Consider the following 17,099-nt stretch of genomic DNA (forward strand, 5'->3'; position numbering starts at 1 on the left):
GGTAAACATGAGGAGGGAGGTCAGCCCATTCCGATCAAAATACTTTTGACCCCAATCACTCAAAAAAGGTGCTTACGAGAGGCTTTAAATAAACGGACCTGTTTATTATTGAAGACTTTTCAGTTTACGTTAACTAAACTCTCTGGTTTTTCACTGCTTCCTGATATTTGTGCTCATGAGTAGTGCACACAGATGTGTCTTTTTTTGCTTTCCAGTGGCTGTCCATAGAAATATTTATTACTATTTTGGGGAAAAAAAGATACTATCTAGAGTACTGCAATGTAATAGCTGTTAGTGGTAAAACTTGAAAGTCAGAAGTGAACTGCAGTTTCGAAGATGGAATATTCCTGTTTTTTCAGGCTGCTTGCCAATCTTACCCTTTTGAGATTCTTACAGAAGGTGTCTCAATAAATTGATTTTGTCAATGTCTGGATTTAATCAGAATGACCTTATCTAATTATCTATTTTATATTAAACTGTTAATTAACACACTTTTGTGTTAGCCAAGAAACCAGTCGAACATGAAGAAAAGATACCCTGCTGTGAGGATATATGTTTATATATACATGTGCATATATACATGCATATGTGAGTAAACACCTAGCAAGCTATGTTTTAGGAGTAAGAATTTTCAGCATTTGTGAAAGGAAAACTGTGGTTGATATGAATATCCATACACAGATCCTTTAGTTTGAATAATGGATGAAAATGTAGAAAGAGTAAGTTAATTTTCAGATACTCTATCCAAAGCTGCTTCTGTTATGTTCAGTCATCTGAGAGGTAGACTGAAAATACTTTTGACTTCATGGCAGCAGCAAGTATAATTGTGGTTCATGAAACTGGCTAAAGCTGGAGGAAATCAAGTTGCTATGGTCTACAACAATGGCAGTTTGTTTTTGCAAGATGCCAGTAAGGACTTTTGGGGGAGCTGACAGACATTTTTATCTAAGTTACAGAGTGCAACCTAAAACAGGCCACATGCTGTAAAATAGCTTCACCACTGAATGGGAGCCAGTAGAAAGCAAAACCAGAGTGAGTTGACTTTTTAGAGTGAGCCATCACAGAGCTGAGCATTTTCATATACACGTGGCTATCCCATGTGTGTTGCCAAGAAAATACAGCACAATGTCAGTTCAGCAATGGTTGCCTTTTTTTTTGGAAAACTCATTTCAGGCACTGACAGTGCATTAAGTAGTTCGATGTGACCTATTTGATTCTGTGTTTTCATAAGCATACATAAAATCACATTATTATATGGTCACTGGGAAAGACCTACACTACTGATGAGAACTGTAATGATCTCCTCATGCCCAGTCAAGTTCTACCCACTTGGACAGAACTTGGCCTTCCCAACCCAGGCCATGCTGTGATTCTGTGGAATTACCCTTTTCCTCCTCACACTGACACTTGCTTTGCTGCACAAGTAAGTTTGAAGGCTGGGTGAATGCACTCCCCTGGGCTAAGGGGGAGTGTATTCTTTGGTAGAGGGTCTCAATTTTGTATTATTGGTGGTCGCTCTGTGTCATTCCTGGATGTCATGTTACTTTCTATCAACCAGTACTGAATGTGTCACTGTGACTTTAACAAGCAGTGGTTGAGGTCAGCAGTGGAAGAATGGGACTTGTCAGCACAGGTTAAGAACATAAATCGCTTGGTCTGAACCCCTCATTCATAGAGCCAAAGGCAAAATAAAATCACAGCTAAGTGGAAGCCAGCTCTACCTGTTCTCACTGGCACAGGTTGCCCAGAGAAACCGTGGCTGCCCCATCCCTGGAAGTATTCAAGGCCAGGTTGTACGAGGCTTGGAACAGCCTGGTCTAGTGGACGGTATCCCTGCCCATGGAACTAGATGAGTTTGGAACTAGAGTTGGAACTAGTTTGGAATTAGATGAGCTTTAAGGTCCCTTCCAACCCAAACCAGTCTGTGATTCTATTCTATGATTCCACCATAGATGGAACTAGGAAAGCGAGAAGTCGCTGTATTGCCATGCTCCAGTTCAATTCCTACATGCTGAGAATTGCCTTTAAAGAGAGTGGAGAGAGTGGAGGATTCCTGCTTTGTGACATACGCACAAACCTGAACTCTGTCTGAGTGTAATTGTAAGGTACAGAGAAGAACTGGTCAGACGAGAAGCTGGAACAGGTACAGTTGCGGTTATTCATTGAGCAAGAACAGTCTGAGAGGGGCTTATTTCTTTCACCTGATTCAGCAGACAAAATCCTGCCCTGTTCTGCAAGTTGCTGTGAATTGTTTTTACCTGTACTTTGTTAGCGACTAAGGGATACCAGGGGCCTGTATGGCTTTAGAGGGGAATCCCTCAATGTTGTATCAGGGTGGGGCTTTAGTAGGCTAGTTTCTGAAGTGATTCACTAGAGGCTTCAGCCAAACAGCTATTTCCAAACACCACTTTTGGTTGTAGTTGGGAAGGTCACCTGCCTACCAGTGCCTACTGCTGTCACTATCTATCAAGGGTGTTTTTTACACTCTTTAAAGAAGCATTGCCAAGTTATCCAGTCGTTTCTTACATCAGTGTTAATGGACCAAAGAGATCTCGATTCCACTCCAAGCAGATTTTTCAGTGTTTTGCCTAAAGTGTTCTGAATGGGATTATTATAAAGCTCCAAAGGGGGAGGAGCCAAATGCTTCTCCCTGTTGGGAAGGTCACAGGAGGTGCTCATGTAACCTAATCTTGCTTTAAATCTCACTTAACATTGCATATCCGAAGAGTTCGGATAACACAACTTCAATGTGTTAACTCATTGTTTATCTTTTCTGGATGCTGCAAACTCTTCAGGGCAAAACTCAGTTAAAGGTGGAGAACCAAGGAAAAAACGTTCCACATTAAGCATATTTGGTAGGTCTAAATTCTGACACAAAGACTGCACTTCTTAAGTATTTATTGCCAGAAAATGTTTGAATGAAAAACAGAATGAAAAAAAAATACGAAGTTTTCTTGTGAGATGTTCTACATCTACTAATTCTGTCTTCCACACTGTTCCCCAGGAAAACTTTTCTCCTGTCAAATGCAACGTTCTCCTTATATGAAAAATACTTGAGACCACAGAAAGAATGCAGTGTGCAGTACAGAAATAGATACTCTGAGAAATTAAAGCGCTTAACCTTTTTTTGTCTTCCAGAAATGACCACAGATCACACTTTGTGTTTTATCATTTAACAAAGTTAAAATTTCTAATGATATATTTCAGGTTGTAGATTGTATCATTCCTAGAATTCTTTTGTTTAGAGCACCTGCAGGATGATTAAAATACTTAAAATAGTTTAAAAATATTGAAATTTAGAGTTTGGGAGGGAGTGGTGGTGGTGTTAGTTATTTCCTTGAGAGTTTATAAAATACTAACGCAGATTTGCAGAGATGTGAATATGAATCTATTCTTCAGTATCTCATTTCTACCCATCTATCACCATTAAGAAATATGTGATGTACAGTGTCCCTCTTAAAGCTGGAGGAAATGTAACAGAGCTATACAGAATGCGAGAAGGTTCTTTCAAATGTTACATTCTAATATTTCTAATCCTTTTTGAGAAGTAATCTCTGTAGGCACCAACTCATGCATGTAAAAATGAGGAATTAAAGTTAATAACTCTATTCCTAAACCAAATATTGTCATATTTGTCCTCTTCTCTAATCCTCTTGGTGGATTTAAATCCATGACAGGCTTGAATTCTTGAAAGAAGGCTGATCTTTAGTTATCAGGAGCACCCTCTTAAAAAAAAAAAAAAAATATATATATATATATATAATATTTCACTGCTTTTATAGCTCTGTGCTGGTTTGGGCAAATTTGGAAATATATCCTCTGAGAGAAGGCAGGTTACAACCACCCCTCCCCCACCAGGTTCGGGGAAAAAAAAAATTTTCCTCGAAGGAAGGTGAAAGACATAAAAACTATTTATTTAACAAACACACAGGAAAAGGATAATGATGTTAAATGATAAAACATCTCGCTCTGCTGAGAGAAACCTGGGAAAATTTCAGAGTCCTTCCATAGGAAACCTCTCTCCTCCTCCTCGGAGCTGGGACAGGGTGGGGCCCCCTCCTCCAGGGCCTCCACCTCGGTGGAAAAAGTCCCGATGTGTTCTGATGTTGAAACAGTCCAAAAAATAAGAAGGGAAAAAAAACGAAGTCCCAGGAAAACAAAAGTTCAACTCTCCATCTCCCTCCAGAGAAAAAGAAAGCTGAAAGCTGGCTGGAAAGCAAGCAAGCAGGGTGCTTCCCTCTGCTCTTGCTCTGCTCGCCGCAGCAGAATGCAGAGAGAGTTTTATCTGTGTCCTTGAAAACAAACTGTAAACTGCTTTGAAGAGTTTGCTCAGTTTTTTTCTCTCCCCCCTCTCAGGCTCAGTTTAAAGGCACAGAAAGACACAGAATAAATTTCTGGGCATGGGGCAGTGATATGGGATGCACATCATAAAGTCACCCCAAGACAAGCTCAAACAGCTTCCTTGATTTCTCTGTAGACTTACTTTTGAAAAATTCCCCTCTGGGCTGAGACAGAGCACTAGAAATGTGAGAGCCAAAGATTTTTGGTTTTTTTAAGTAAAGCTAGGAGTGGTTCAGAAATATTGTTGAGAATGGAATGCCTACTATAACCACCTTATCATATTTCAGTCTGTCTTCTTGACATTTTTATTCGTGCATGCCTCCAAAGAATATTTGGATGTCATCTGACCAATGCTTTGAATAATATCTTTATTCTGACATTTTTCTGTTGTCCCATTTTTGATCACTGTAATTAAAACAGTTTTATCTTCAGCTGGCAAACGTGTTCTCCTGTGTAGCTCCTTCCTGAGCCTTAAATTGTTTGCCCTCACTTCTTCAGATCTTTTTTCTTTCAATTTGAAAATGTTTTTCAAAACCTAACCTTTCCTTCCTCAATCGGAATATATTTGCAGTCCTTTCCACTGGCCTTGTGGATTTGTTCCTTTCTTCTGGAGTGTGGAGATTTCCTCAAGGAGATGCAGCCATTCCCTAAAATTGTAGACAGAATTGTGGCTAATGGCTATTTTGCTAAACAAATAGTTGGTTATAAAAAGTTGCATCTTTCAAAACACCCTTTTATTTAATGGCTGTTATTTTTGGATGCACACTGGGCATCATTTGGTGTCTGTGACCATGGAACTGGAGTTTCATTTACCTTCATTGTTTTGATTATTTGTCATAAAGTGATATTAGAAATTACCATAAGCAGCAGGGGGGAAGTTATGCCATATAAGTTACTCAGAGACCCTGAATCAATAAAATACACATGTACTGTGCTGAAAGATAAGGTGACATGCAAATCCTTGTTGGATCTGTATAAATGGATGAATCGCTCACATTTCTAAACAGAGAAAGAGCTTCAGTCCAAATTGTGTCAGCTCAACTCATCATCTGCCTTAGAGTGGTGAATTATAACTAGCTTGACCACATCTCAGGCATGAATTAGATTGGGTTTTGAAGTGTAGTGCCAAATTTCTGAAAGTTTTGACTCCTGTAATCGCCATTTTAAAGCTTTTTAGAAAAGCTGTTTATTTCTATATGTATGCATATAAATGCACATGAGTAAATGTCTGTGCAAAGGTGGAGCCTTTTTATTTCTGTGTCCCAGGAAATTTAAAAGGACTACAGCCTCCCTGATGTATAATCAGTTTGTAAACACAGTTACCATCCTCCTGTGCTTCATTGCTTCACATCTCAATGTTTGTGGTAGGTTTGAATAGTAATTTGATACATGAGTTTCAACTTAATGGAATTTTGCAATTTTTTTTTGTACTTGGGAAGAGAATTTTTTAACAGTAAGGTAACAGCAGTTGAAGCTTTTTAATTTTAACATACCAGCCTGCTGACTCTGGTACCTCTTACAGATAGCTAACAGATTTAGTTGTTATGAACTTTTAATATGGAATTATTGTAAAAGAAGGGACTGAAAGAACTGAATATTCTAACTGAAGTACTAGCTTAAGATCGATCAAGAGTGTGATTCTTTCTGTTTTAAAATCAGATGATTGTAGTTGCTCATAAATTATGGGTTTCTATTAAAAATGTAAGTCATAATTTACAAAAAATTGGCAGCCTAACAGCAAAAAACGAATGTGTCATATACTTGGTTGTAAGCTGGTATTACAAGTCTGAGCATAGGGAAAAGGAAAACAAGCTGGAGGTTATGGCTTAACTTTTTTTGAAAGTTCTGTAAGCTTTGGCATAGGAGACATTATAATAAAGATAGCCTGACAGAGCTAAACATGTCCTATGGCTTTTGTAGCTCTGGAGTGCTAGACCCAAATTTTGTGTTTAAGTTCATAGTATGCTAAGATGTTCTGGCACTGGGCTTTAAGTCCCGCAGAACATGAAAGGCAGCACACAGAATATAGATTAAATGTTTAGTTGGCAGGCATTAAAGGCTAATAGCAATCTGGGTGCATAATACTGCTCAGAACTGTTAACCCAGAAATACCAGTGATCTAGGGAGAAAAATTCCCATATGACTCTAGGTAAGAAATGTCCCAGTAAATGACTAATTTCTGAAGTAGTAAACCCCATTTAATGAACATAGGGTGCCATTTAGCTGCACATCACTGATGTGAGGATGTAGTTAAAAACGGTCAAGCCTTGGAACTCGAATGAGCCTCATGATCTGCCCTGGCTGTCAGCATTGGACTGTACTGAAAAGGTGTGAAAATGTGAAAGGCTGGAAAGCTTGGACTCTGCTTGTGGGAGCATAGTAGATATTACATATACATACATATTCATAATTATGTATTAGATATACAGCAACTGGATATTGTGAGCTGTTGTTTTTCACTCTTTCTGAACTACTCACAACCAAAGGGCCAGGAAACTGTGCTGTACCTGTAATCGGCCAGATAGCAAATTTTGGCTGATTTTGTTACCTAGTTCTGGTGCCTGTCCTTCAAAAAGGATGCTGAAAAACAGAAATTGGGGGAAGAGACACAAAAATTATGCAAACCTTGGAATATCTCCCTTGGTTTCTTTCTTTAGTTCATGCAAAAAATGCTTTACCATATGCTGGTTATGATCTGGGAATTATTTCCTTTTTTTAATCTATGCTGAAAAGCTGAGTTTGGAAACAATTCTAAACAAATCTAAGCCAGAAATAAATCACAGGCTGTAATGAGCGAGATATTTACCACTAGGACAGTTTATCTGGGGACACAGTGAAATCTTCCAGTTCAGCACTGAAAGTCTTTCAGAGAAAAGGCATTAAAGCATCTTGTGCATGAAACAGAATTGACAGGCTTAATTTCAGGAGGAGCTGACCTTTGGTCATCTGTGTTTGTGCAGAAGTGTTGGGCAAAAGAGGTTTAATAGTCCCATTCTGGTCTTCAAAGTGTATTTGTTGGCCATAGATACTGAAATGGATGAATTGTCACTGAAAGTCATATATGAGGTTTACCATGCCTGTGTGCTGGTTATACAGAAGGTTTAAGTCCCATTTTAAGGAAGCCTGTGACACACAAGGCACACTTTAAGAAATGGATTCATCATTGCAGATCATGGGTAGACGGCTCAGAGAGTGAGATAAGTGAAAGTAGCCAGAAAGGTGGTGTTTGTCTGCAAGAGGAACACTACTGGCGTGGGAGGTTAGTGAGGGCTTCGGAACTGGAAAAGGTATTTAATGTAGAGTTATTTTGTGCTATGGATGTTTCCTGTTTTCTGTAGGCTGTGAATTAACAGAGAATGTTGCCCTAGTATTGAAACTGTTTTGGTGACTTTAAACCAAATGGTTTTGTCCATTTGTCTGTTCTGAGATGGTGTAATTTAAAATCTCTGTCAAAGCTACGTTCTGCAGGGTGGGATTTGAGCTGCAAACCCCAGTTCAGGTTTTTGGGGATAGGCTTTCTGTCTTCACTGGAATATTTTGTTGAAGCAGCTTCCTTTGGGGAGGGCTGCAGGTGAGGAGTGGGAAGGGCTGGCTGCAAGCTCCTCATGCCAGGCGTGCTGTCCAGTGAAGCTTTGCTGCCACGCTGTGGTGGAGACGGAACCTTGTTTTGTACTGGCTGGTCCATCCCTCTGACCGATCCCTTTGACCAGGTGAGAGTTGCCTGTAGCAGGAACATCTGCTTTCACTTCCCCAGTGTTACAAATCTTATCCCTAAAAAGTGTCATCAGGGATAAATGCCTCTGCCACCATCCAGTGGTGTCTCTGTATTTTGGAGGCTTCTAGACTAGATGGGTTGTGCTATGTCAGCTCTGCAAGAGCAAAGTCAAGCAGGGAGGGAAGAAGGGACATTCCCAGTTTATAGAGTACTTCCCATTTCTAGCTTTTAAACCCAGAATGTGGTGACTGCAATCACAGGTGACAAGAACAGCTGTGCAATAAATGAAAATACACGCAACTGGAGTATTCTAGACTTTTTTTCCTACCTTCTAGGCAAAATATTTTAATTTGTGTAGGATGAATTCCTGATGTTTTCTGATGCTGGTAATTCAATGCCAAGTATAAATATAGTCCAAAGCATTAATTCTAAAAATATAAATTAGCTTCTTGAAAATAAGTAAATAAATTAACATAAAACCTTTAATGCCTTACATTTTCTGTTAATTACTTTTTTGGTAATGTCTTAATCACAAGTAGAAGTCACATAAAGATGTAGAGGAGTTGTAAGGAATTGCTTTGATCTTATACAGCTTCTAGAACTTAATTAAACTACTAAAACCCGAGACAGAAAGAAACTTGTAGAGCTTTGTAAGCAATTTGGCTGATGGTGAGGGGCCAAAATCCTTACTGTCTTGCTACGTGTGCTCCATCACAGCTCTGAGCTGTGATGAACAGCTCTGGTAGTGGTCTAGAGACCTCTTTTAGTGGTGAGAGGAATTATCTTCAAGGTGCTGTGAAACAAAAGTGCTTGAAAGGACTGAAAGACTGGTTTATATCTTTTCTGTGTGGTCCTGTCAGGTCTGCAAGTGGAAGTGACTCTAAGTGATGCTTCAGTATTTCATTCCAGTCTGCAGAAGTTTTAATGATAATTGGATTACTTCTTGAAGGCCAAAAAGAAATATAATTATTGTACAATACAAAAATTGTATTTTCATTACCTCTGTTTTTTAGTCCTACAGACCTGTTCCAGAATAGCTCTTAGAAAAGTTGGGTGGCTTTAAGCAATAGATTACATAGCCCATTTGACGAGGGTTCCAACCTGTGAGTGCTGGCTTTCTTAGTAAGGTTTTGTATCTCTTCTTGTATTTGATTAAAATGTAGTTGCTATTTAAATAATAAAAAATTTGATTTAAATGAGGTAATTGGATTGGGCAAAGAAGACCCTCTTTTTCGCATGAGACCTAATTACTCCTAAGGAAGAAAGTCCCTAAGTAATAATTTAGCTATGGAAAACTGACTGTAGTGCAGGAAACATATTAATTTAAAAAAAAGAAGTCCGTACACCATGTAATAAATCAAACTCTCCACCAAGAATGTTATATTTAGAGATCCTTCAGTATTAATAACCATGAAGGGGACTTAGGAAAACAGATGTACGTATTTCATTCTCCTTGTCATCCCTTCAGTATTGTGTATTAGTTAATAATAATAATTAACTTCTAAAACTTGCCTTTCTCAAGCAACATACAACAGACTTCCAAGATTACTTGTGCATTGCCTTTTATCTACCTCATCAGGTACCAACCTCGTTAATAATTTTTTCTGTTTCCATCATCCATAGAATCCAAATTGCTTTATAGAACAATTCATAGGGGTCCTCGTGGCCACAGTGGGCTTGTCAATAATGTTTAGATCCAATTGAACTAAGAATGAGAAGGTGGAATGCTCTCCCTGAGAAATGGTCTGTATTGGTCCTCTCCAGCAGTATTGGTTAGCGGTTCCTGGCAGGACACTGTTGTATTTTCACACCCCATTAAACTTACAAACCAGTCACTGTCCTCTTGCATTGACTCCAGCAACCTCTTGTAGCAGAATCCAAGTGAAAAGAACCGGGAGAATTGTGAAAAGTTCCCTTTGCAGTCAGTGGCAAAACTTATGCAGGATTTAGTGGCACTGATTTTCATGGCTTCCAGATTGTAACATTTTTCATCCTGAAGGGACAGTTTTCTCCACCTTTCTTCCTTTCTCTTTGTGTTCCCCTCTCACTGAGCATTGAAGTTATGACCCAAAGGATGATTTTAAATTTTAAATTCTGGAATGAATATGTTACTTAAGCATGGAAGACAGGGCAAGTTGATTCAGTTTTGTTATTTGTATATGTCAAAATAGCATAGAAATGCTAATACACAGTACTGAAGGATTTTGGAAAAGCGTTGCTATAAATGCACAGAAATGTTTGTTTTCAGTCCCTAAACACAGATAGTCTAGTGATGAGGCTTCTGCAAAATAAAATGAATTGTTTTCTTCCTTTTGTATGCCCTCTTCCCTGTGACAGAATATCATAATCTTCACTTGGCTATAATATTAACTTACCTGAGAGTGTAATACACCCATTTGGGAAAATCTTGACAAGTCTGTGCAGTCAAATCTACTGTGGTTGCTGTGTTGCTTCTCTTCAGTGCAGCTTCACAACAAACAGGCTCACGCTCGTATTTGTAGTAACTATGGCAACCTCAGAAGCTCTCTTTCTAAAGCTGTGCATACAATAAAGTGCTTAAAGTGTAGGTAGGATTAGAGATTCTCGAATATGTTTAATTTTCTCTCTGTGTCTCTGTCTTTGGAGAGGTGCAAGAGGGTAATGTGAGTATTAGCTGGGGACTGGCTTTAATCTCCATAGACACTCAAGTCTGCCAGGGTCTGCTCCAAGCTGTCCAAAGGCCTCATCCTCCCCCAGCGTGCGAACAAGGGGATCATGAATATTCATGGTTGTGGTCACAATGGAAAACCTACACACAGAAAGGGGTTTCTGAAGGAGTGAAAATGTTATTGAAACCATTTTGCAGCTTCAGCTACAGTAGTCAGTAATGATAAATGCCATAATGGTGATAGAGTTCATAAGATAATGGAGATGTCTTAGATATTATGTAAGCATGAATGGATCTGGCAATAGGAAAAGAGCATTTTCCATAGAGCTTAGTGGTGGGTTTGTGTTGAAGGACATAAAGACGATAGTAGCAGGATCATTCCCAAGGCTAATACACACAAAAGTTTTGCGAGTACTTTTTTTGTCTGTGTGGCACTTTGTGAGATTGAGAAGTGTCACTCTCTGAAAATTGCTGTTACCATTATAGTAAATATGTGTTGACGTAAGTGCTGTATTTTATGCAGAAGCCGTATTTTAGGAACACAAGAAAAATCTGCTCCTCATCCTGGGAGCCAAGCCAGGGAGGGTGGTAGCATGTTTCTCTCCACTGGGAGAACTTCATGTTACTTTTTGGCACTCGTTACATGCCCTAAATCAGACCTGGAAAAGACCTGCTGTGTGTTAGCCTTGGTTTATCTGCATTCATCAACTTGCATGCTTGCTGCTCTGAAATCTATTCTCACCATTGGTGCTAATGACTGAGAGTCTGCACATACATGATTTTATTTCTTTGGCATCTTACTGTTGTTTTATATACTCAAATGTAATCTTCAGTGCAAATACCAAGTTTATGTAATTTAAATATAGCTTGGTACTTGTCTTTTCACTTAATTCTAGTAGTGATGCACTGATAGAAGAGAATATATTGATATTCTCTGTTGTGTTCACCTGTTAAGGCTTTGATGTGATGCATAATTCATTTTGGTCTTAACATCTCTCCTTTATCATTACCTCACACTGGAAATTTTTTGAATGAAGATGTGCAGCATGCTTCCTGACAAAGTCTAAAGAGGTCTATCAGGAAAAAAATAACTCCATAGTAGTTAATGCTTTATTATTTTTTATTTTCAATTCTGGACTTCTCAAATGTGAAAGTAATTATAAACTGCTACTAAAAGGCTGTTTCACTGACACATGCCAATGCGGGGCTGTTCCCTTCCATTTGTGTCCAAGCTACTCTTCATCTAAACCCTTCCCTGTCTGTTAAGGGTGTGTAAGATTGTTCAAGTCCAGTACCTCTCTTCTGTTGTTTTGTCTGAAGTTCCCATTTTCCCCAGCTGAGTTTTCCCCTCCTGTCACCCCCTGGCAAATGCCCATAAGAACATTTATCTCTGTGCTTAGATGCTCCCCAACCCAAAAGACGTCAAGGAGATGAGTAAATTATGCATCTTCTTCTACTGGATGTGAAGCTACATGTAGTAAATAATTGGTGCCCTGCAGGCAAACCACTCGTGATTCAGAAAGGCTTGGCTCCCATATGGGTAACTTGGGAAAGATTATATCATAACAACTTTTCAGCTGCAGAATTGGGACCAGCATCTCTGACACTTCATAAAATGAACACTGTAGTTCGCTTGGAAGATGCCTGGCTGATAATCCTGGGAATTTAAATCCTTTGTCTACAGCCCTGACATGTGCCTCAATCCTGGCCTCGAGGGACCACCTTGGAAGGTGAATGAGTTGCAGCTTGTGCCTGTTTAAACATCAGCGGGAGCTCCCTGCCAGTGATGGTAGTGTCTGGTCTCCTGGCAAGTGTGTAGAAGCACCCAGGCATGAAGGACTGAGTTTAGGTTATATTAGAAGTCAAAGAATTTTAAGTGTCTCTGACATTATTTGTGCTATTTTCAGATGTTAACCTGGATAAGTTGTCTTTTTCTACATCTCTTCAATTTTTGCAGTGAAAATAATAGTCATCTTTCCTGTACATGATGTACAACTTATTTTGTTTGCCAGTGCTTGGAAGTGTAGTGTTGAAGTGTTCAGATCATAAACAACTGACTTATTTTTTATTTAAACTTACCGGGAAGATCACTGGAACATTTCAATTGACTGTAATTTTGGTTTAAAACAGTATGTCTTTTTAATTCCTGCAGTTCATTTGGTTGGAGTTTTTTGTTTGCTTGGGGTTTTTTTAACTCAATATAAACCCTAGTAAATTAGCCTGAAGTTTAAGGACATACCTCTTTTAAAATTAAATTGCTTCATATGCAAGTATTTGTAGGTTCAGTGTCAGCACTTGTAAATTTTTCAAACCCTTGATTTCTGCTAGTTTTCTGGGTTTAAGGGATTGGGGGAGGGCTGGGGGAGGTGAATGCAGTAATAAATCAAAATAAACAATGCTTCATCTTTAAATAAATAAATGATCCTTAACTCTGCCCAACAGTTGTGAGCCAGTGGGCAGTTTATGCAATCCGGAATCTCACTGAACAGAACGAACAGAACCAGGCGCTGATTGCGCATATGGAGCAGAAGGGGCTGGCAGACAGCTCTGCCCTCGAGAGGATGGGCTTGGAGATACAGCAACGAGATGACAAGTTAATCCTGCGGTCAGTCAGGAAAAAGCCCTCCTGAGCAAAAATATTAACAATAGTCAAATCAATAAAAGGGTATTTCTCTTATAAAATATTTTCCCTTGCTCAGCAATCAATTCTTTCAGTTTTAGTGCCAGTCTGTTGGAAATGTGTTCGTTTCAGAAAAACTGCCAGATGATGCTTCTGCCTTCCTTTGCTGTAAACAAAAGGACACCTGTGTGTTTTCTGTATACCTGGGTAAATCAGCTTGTGAAAAAAGGTCCTTCTTGTCAGTTGGTTGGAATTTCATTACTTCTTTTTTCATCAGTAGAAGAATGTCATACATGCAGTATCGACTTGTTATAATTTCCTTTGCTGAACCTGGAGATAACTATCATTAAAAAACTCTACAAAGAAAGAGCTCCTTTGCAGGCTGCCTTCTCCATATAAAAGATCTGTGCAGAGTCAGGGCTAAACAAGCAAAGTTACTCATTTTCAATCATGGGACCTAAATACCTCTATTTATATAAGGATCAAGGGAATGTTGGATGTACTTAAATATTTAGTGAATTAAACACAACGTGTCTTTTGTCTATTTAAATTATTAGTAAACTGTCTTTTCTACCTTCATACCTTTCAGTCTTCATGACAAGTATATTAAAACCAAAGCTGAAGCTGTTGTGGCAACAGATGCTGCATTCCTTTGCACTGGGGCATGTCTCTGTTTTGGAGACTTGGGTGTTTGTTTGAATTTTATTTGTTCCTTTGGAGGGTAAGTCAGCCCACTTTCCTTTTATTTTGCACTTCTCAGGGGTTTTCTGAACTTTGGCAGACTGCTGAAGAGGTAGTTTCTCACTGTGATTAATTCTAGCAGTTTCTTTTCACCCCTCTGCCTTTCCAAAACATTGACAAAACTCATTTCCAGTTAATTAATTCAAGAGAGGCAGAATAATGGAAGGCCCTGCCTCTTCATTTTGGGTACCCTCCTATATTGTTGTTGGACCCTGCCACTGTGGAATGTGGCATGAATGAGATGGGGGAGAAGGGGGGTGAAGCTGGGGGGCAGGGGGAGGAGGGCACAGTTAACTCTGTGTGTGCCATAGCTTTGCCCTGGAAGCCAAAAAATGTAATCCTCCCTGCACAAGCAAAACAGGAATTACAGTTTAATATTGCTGGCACTTGTGTATGGTTACTGTTGTCAGATTATCTTCAGTCATGTCTAACTCAGAGGTCTCAGAAAAATTACCGTGTTCATGTTCTTGTTGACATTTAATCCTGTTCTTAAATAGAAAGGCAAGTTTATGTCCTTAAACTCCACATTACGTGTAACAGACCTTCATCCATGTGCATAAGGTTTTGCTCCTTCAATTGAGCTTTTGATTTAAAAATGGGAAAAAGTACACATTGCTTTGAACTCTGAGAAACACATAGTACTGCTTAAAACTGCTGGTGAGTAGAGCTGGACTGCTAAGTTAATTTCAAGTTAACAGAAAGATCTTGATGTCTGCCATGCCAGCCTGGTGGGACTATGGAATTGACCTGGTGGGATTTTAGACACCTATCGGTTTTAAAGGCAAGGACAAAAAACTGCTGTCTTCAGCTGTTTATTATGTAAATGATGTCTAAAAGGGATAATAGGAACAAAGACTCTAACTCTTGTTGCTTTTAGTAACTTTTTACTTGAAAGATAGATAGGGGAGAAAAGTGTTCTTTGCTTTAGCAAAGAGTAATTGTGAATATAAGCAAATTGTTTTGTTTGCTTTTTAAAAAATAACATGACAGGAAGATTTTGTTGGGTATTAAAAATGGTGTTGAAGTGCTGTCATATACAGGTAGGTGCCTTTTGCTGGCTGAATGGAAATGTGATTGTGGTTCTTGAGCACATGGTTTCTCAATGATTTCCTTAAGCCTTAATTATTGTGTTTAGGCCAGAATTCATTTAGTGTTTTCATTACTGTCACATGAGATTTACAGCTGGGTTTGTAGGGGGTTTTGATCTTTATCTCCACAACACAATGGAAGATTCATACTTCTAGCACCTAAATGGAAAAAAAGAAAGAATTCTACTCTTACAAAAAAGAAAAACAAAAAGGGTTATTTGGAAGGCTGCACCATTCAACTTTAAAAGGAAAGAATTAAACTTTTGCTAACAAAGGATCATCAAGTATAACACCATCTGCAATAAAGTGAAGTTGTTCTTAATTTGGTAATTAGAAAAATTCAAACATTTTTATTTTAGTGCCACTACTTAGGAAACTCATGTCAGATAATTAACAAAGTGAGAAAAAAATTATTCTGAACAAAAAATGAACTTTCTGTGCTTTCTGTGTAAGGCAAAAAAATGCAAAGAATTTCCTTTTATTTAGGGTAATAAAGAGTTAAAATCCTGTTCACAAAGCAAATCCAGAGAGAACTTTGGTTGTGGAAAAAGCAGTGGGAGTCCCTTTTTCTTTTTAAGCAATGGGGAATAGACAGGGTGGGGTTTTTTTAACTTGATGGTTGTATACCCACCAATGGAATATGCACATACCCATAAATACAAGCCAAATAATAACAAACACAAAAAAATTAAAAGAGTTTTGTGTGTTTCAGTACATAATGGAGTAATAGCTGTGTTTTCTAAAAGGGAAACGTAGGGCTTTCATAGTGGAGAACATGCTGATTACTGTATTGTGAGTGGCTGGCTTTTGATTTTCCAGGATGGATTAATTCTCAGAAGACAACAGCTTCCCTGTCCTCCCCCAGTGGAGTCCCAGTCTCCAATAGACTCGTTTTATATGCTTGGGGATTAATACAGCACAGCAATCAGTCATAAAAAGCAAGCTTTAGTGAGTTTGTAAAGGGGTAGAACAGGCAGATCAAGTCTTGTGACCATCTTATTGCTTTCGAGTGCTTTCAAACAATAGTGATCAGATCTTTTTTTTTCTTTTTTTTAAGGTCCATTTGTTATTAAAAGAGATTAGGGAGCTGGTTTTTCATCGTAACTGGAGAGATTCTGGGAGAGCTTTATGGCAAATTGTGAGAAATAACCTGAAATGTTTGCAAAGCTCTGAATATGCTTCTAATAATTTATTTTTGCCCAAAAGTGCTTGTAAAATATGTTTTTAAATACAACCAAAAAAAACCCCAAACCAACCAAAAAAACCCCAGGCAGTTTATGCCATTGTCACAACCTTTATTTAACAGTCAATTTTATATTTTGAGGTTGGTGCGAGTGTTTGTGTAGCGAGACTCAAAGAAAAGTCCACTTCATTTGCAAATGAGAAAGTACTAAAAATGTGAGGCTCTACCCAAAATTACCCTCAGTTTTTGTACCAAGCCTGAGCAGTGCTGTTGGGTTGTATTGACTTAGAAATCCCTGTCTTCTTAGCGTAGACTTCTTTGTATTAAATGGGGGGAATTTATGAAGCAATGCAGAAGAATGCATTTTAGGAAGAAATTTTCCCTGTGAGGGTGGTGAGGCCCTGGCACAGGGTGCCCAGAGAAGCTGTGGCTGCCCCATCCCTGGAAGTGTCCAAGGCCAGGTTGGACAGGGCTCAGAGCAACCTGGGATAGTGGAAGGTGTCCCTGCCTGTGGCAGAGGGGGCTTGGAACTGGGTGATCTTTAAGGTTCTTTCCAACGCAAACCATTATGTGATTCTATGATTCCCTGGACTTTCTACTTCCTTCTTAAAATCCTGTCCTGGCAGTGTGCACCGCCGGCTCCCTGCGGTGCTGTCCAGGGTCCTGACGAGCTGCCCCCGCTCTGCCAACAAGCCTTTCCATGTCGAGAGCCAGTTCCAGTCTCTTGCAGCTTGGCCAAGGCATAACCATTCCGGGGGCGGGGG

The 17,099-nt window shown here is 39.1% G+C and overlaps 1 protein-coding gene across 3 annotated transcripts in view; it reads left to right on the top strand.

Moving 5' to 3' along the window:
* Positions 1-13,904, top strand: part of ATXN10 (ataxin 10) — a 96,890-nt gene extending 82,986 nt beyond the window's left edge. For all 3 annotated transcript variants that reach the window (XM_042050688.1, XM_042050690.1, XM_042050689.1), the window contains one exon: positions 13,146-13,904. In XM_042050688.1, coding sequence (XP_041906622.1) covers positions 13,146-13,333 — 188 coding nt within the window. In that variant the 3' untranslated portion in view covers positions 13,334-13,904. The remainder of the gene's footprint in view (positions 1-13,145) is intronic.
* The last annotated feature ends 3,195 nt before the right edge of the window (positions 13,905-17,099 follow it).

Source organism: Corvus kubaryi, unplaced genomic scaffold (assembly GCF_017639235.1).
Source record: "Corvus kubaryi isolate FWS band 111438036 unplaced genomic scaffold, C.kubaryi_AGA036_p1.0 74, whole genome shotgun sequence".
NCBI lineage: Eukaryota > Metazoa > Chordata > Aves > Passeriformes > Corvidae > Corvus > Corvus kubaryi.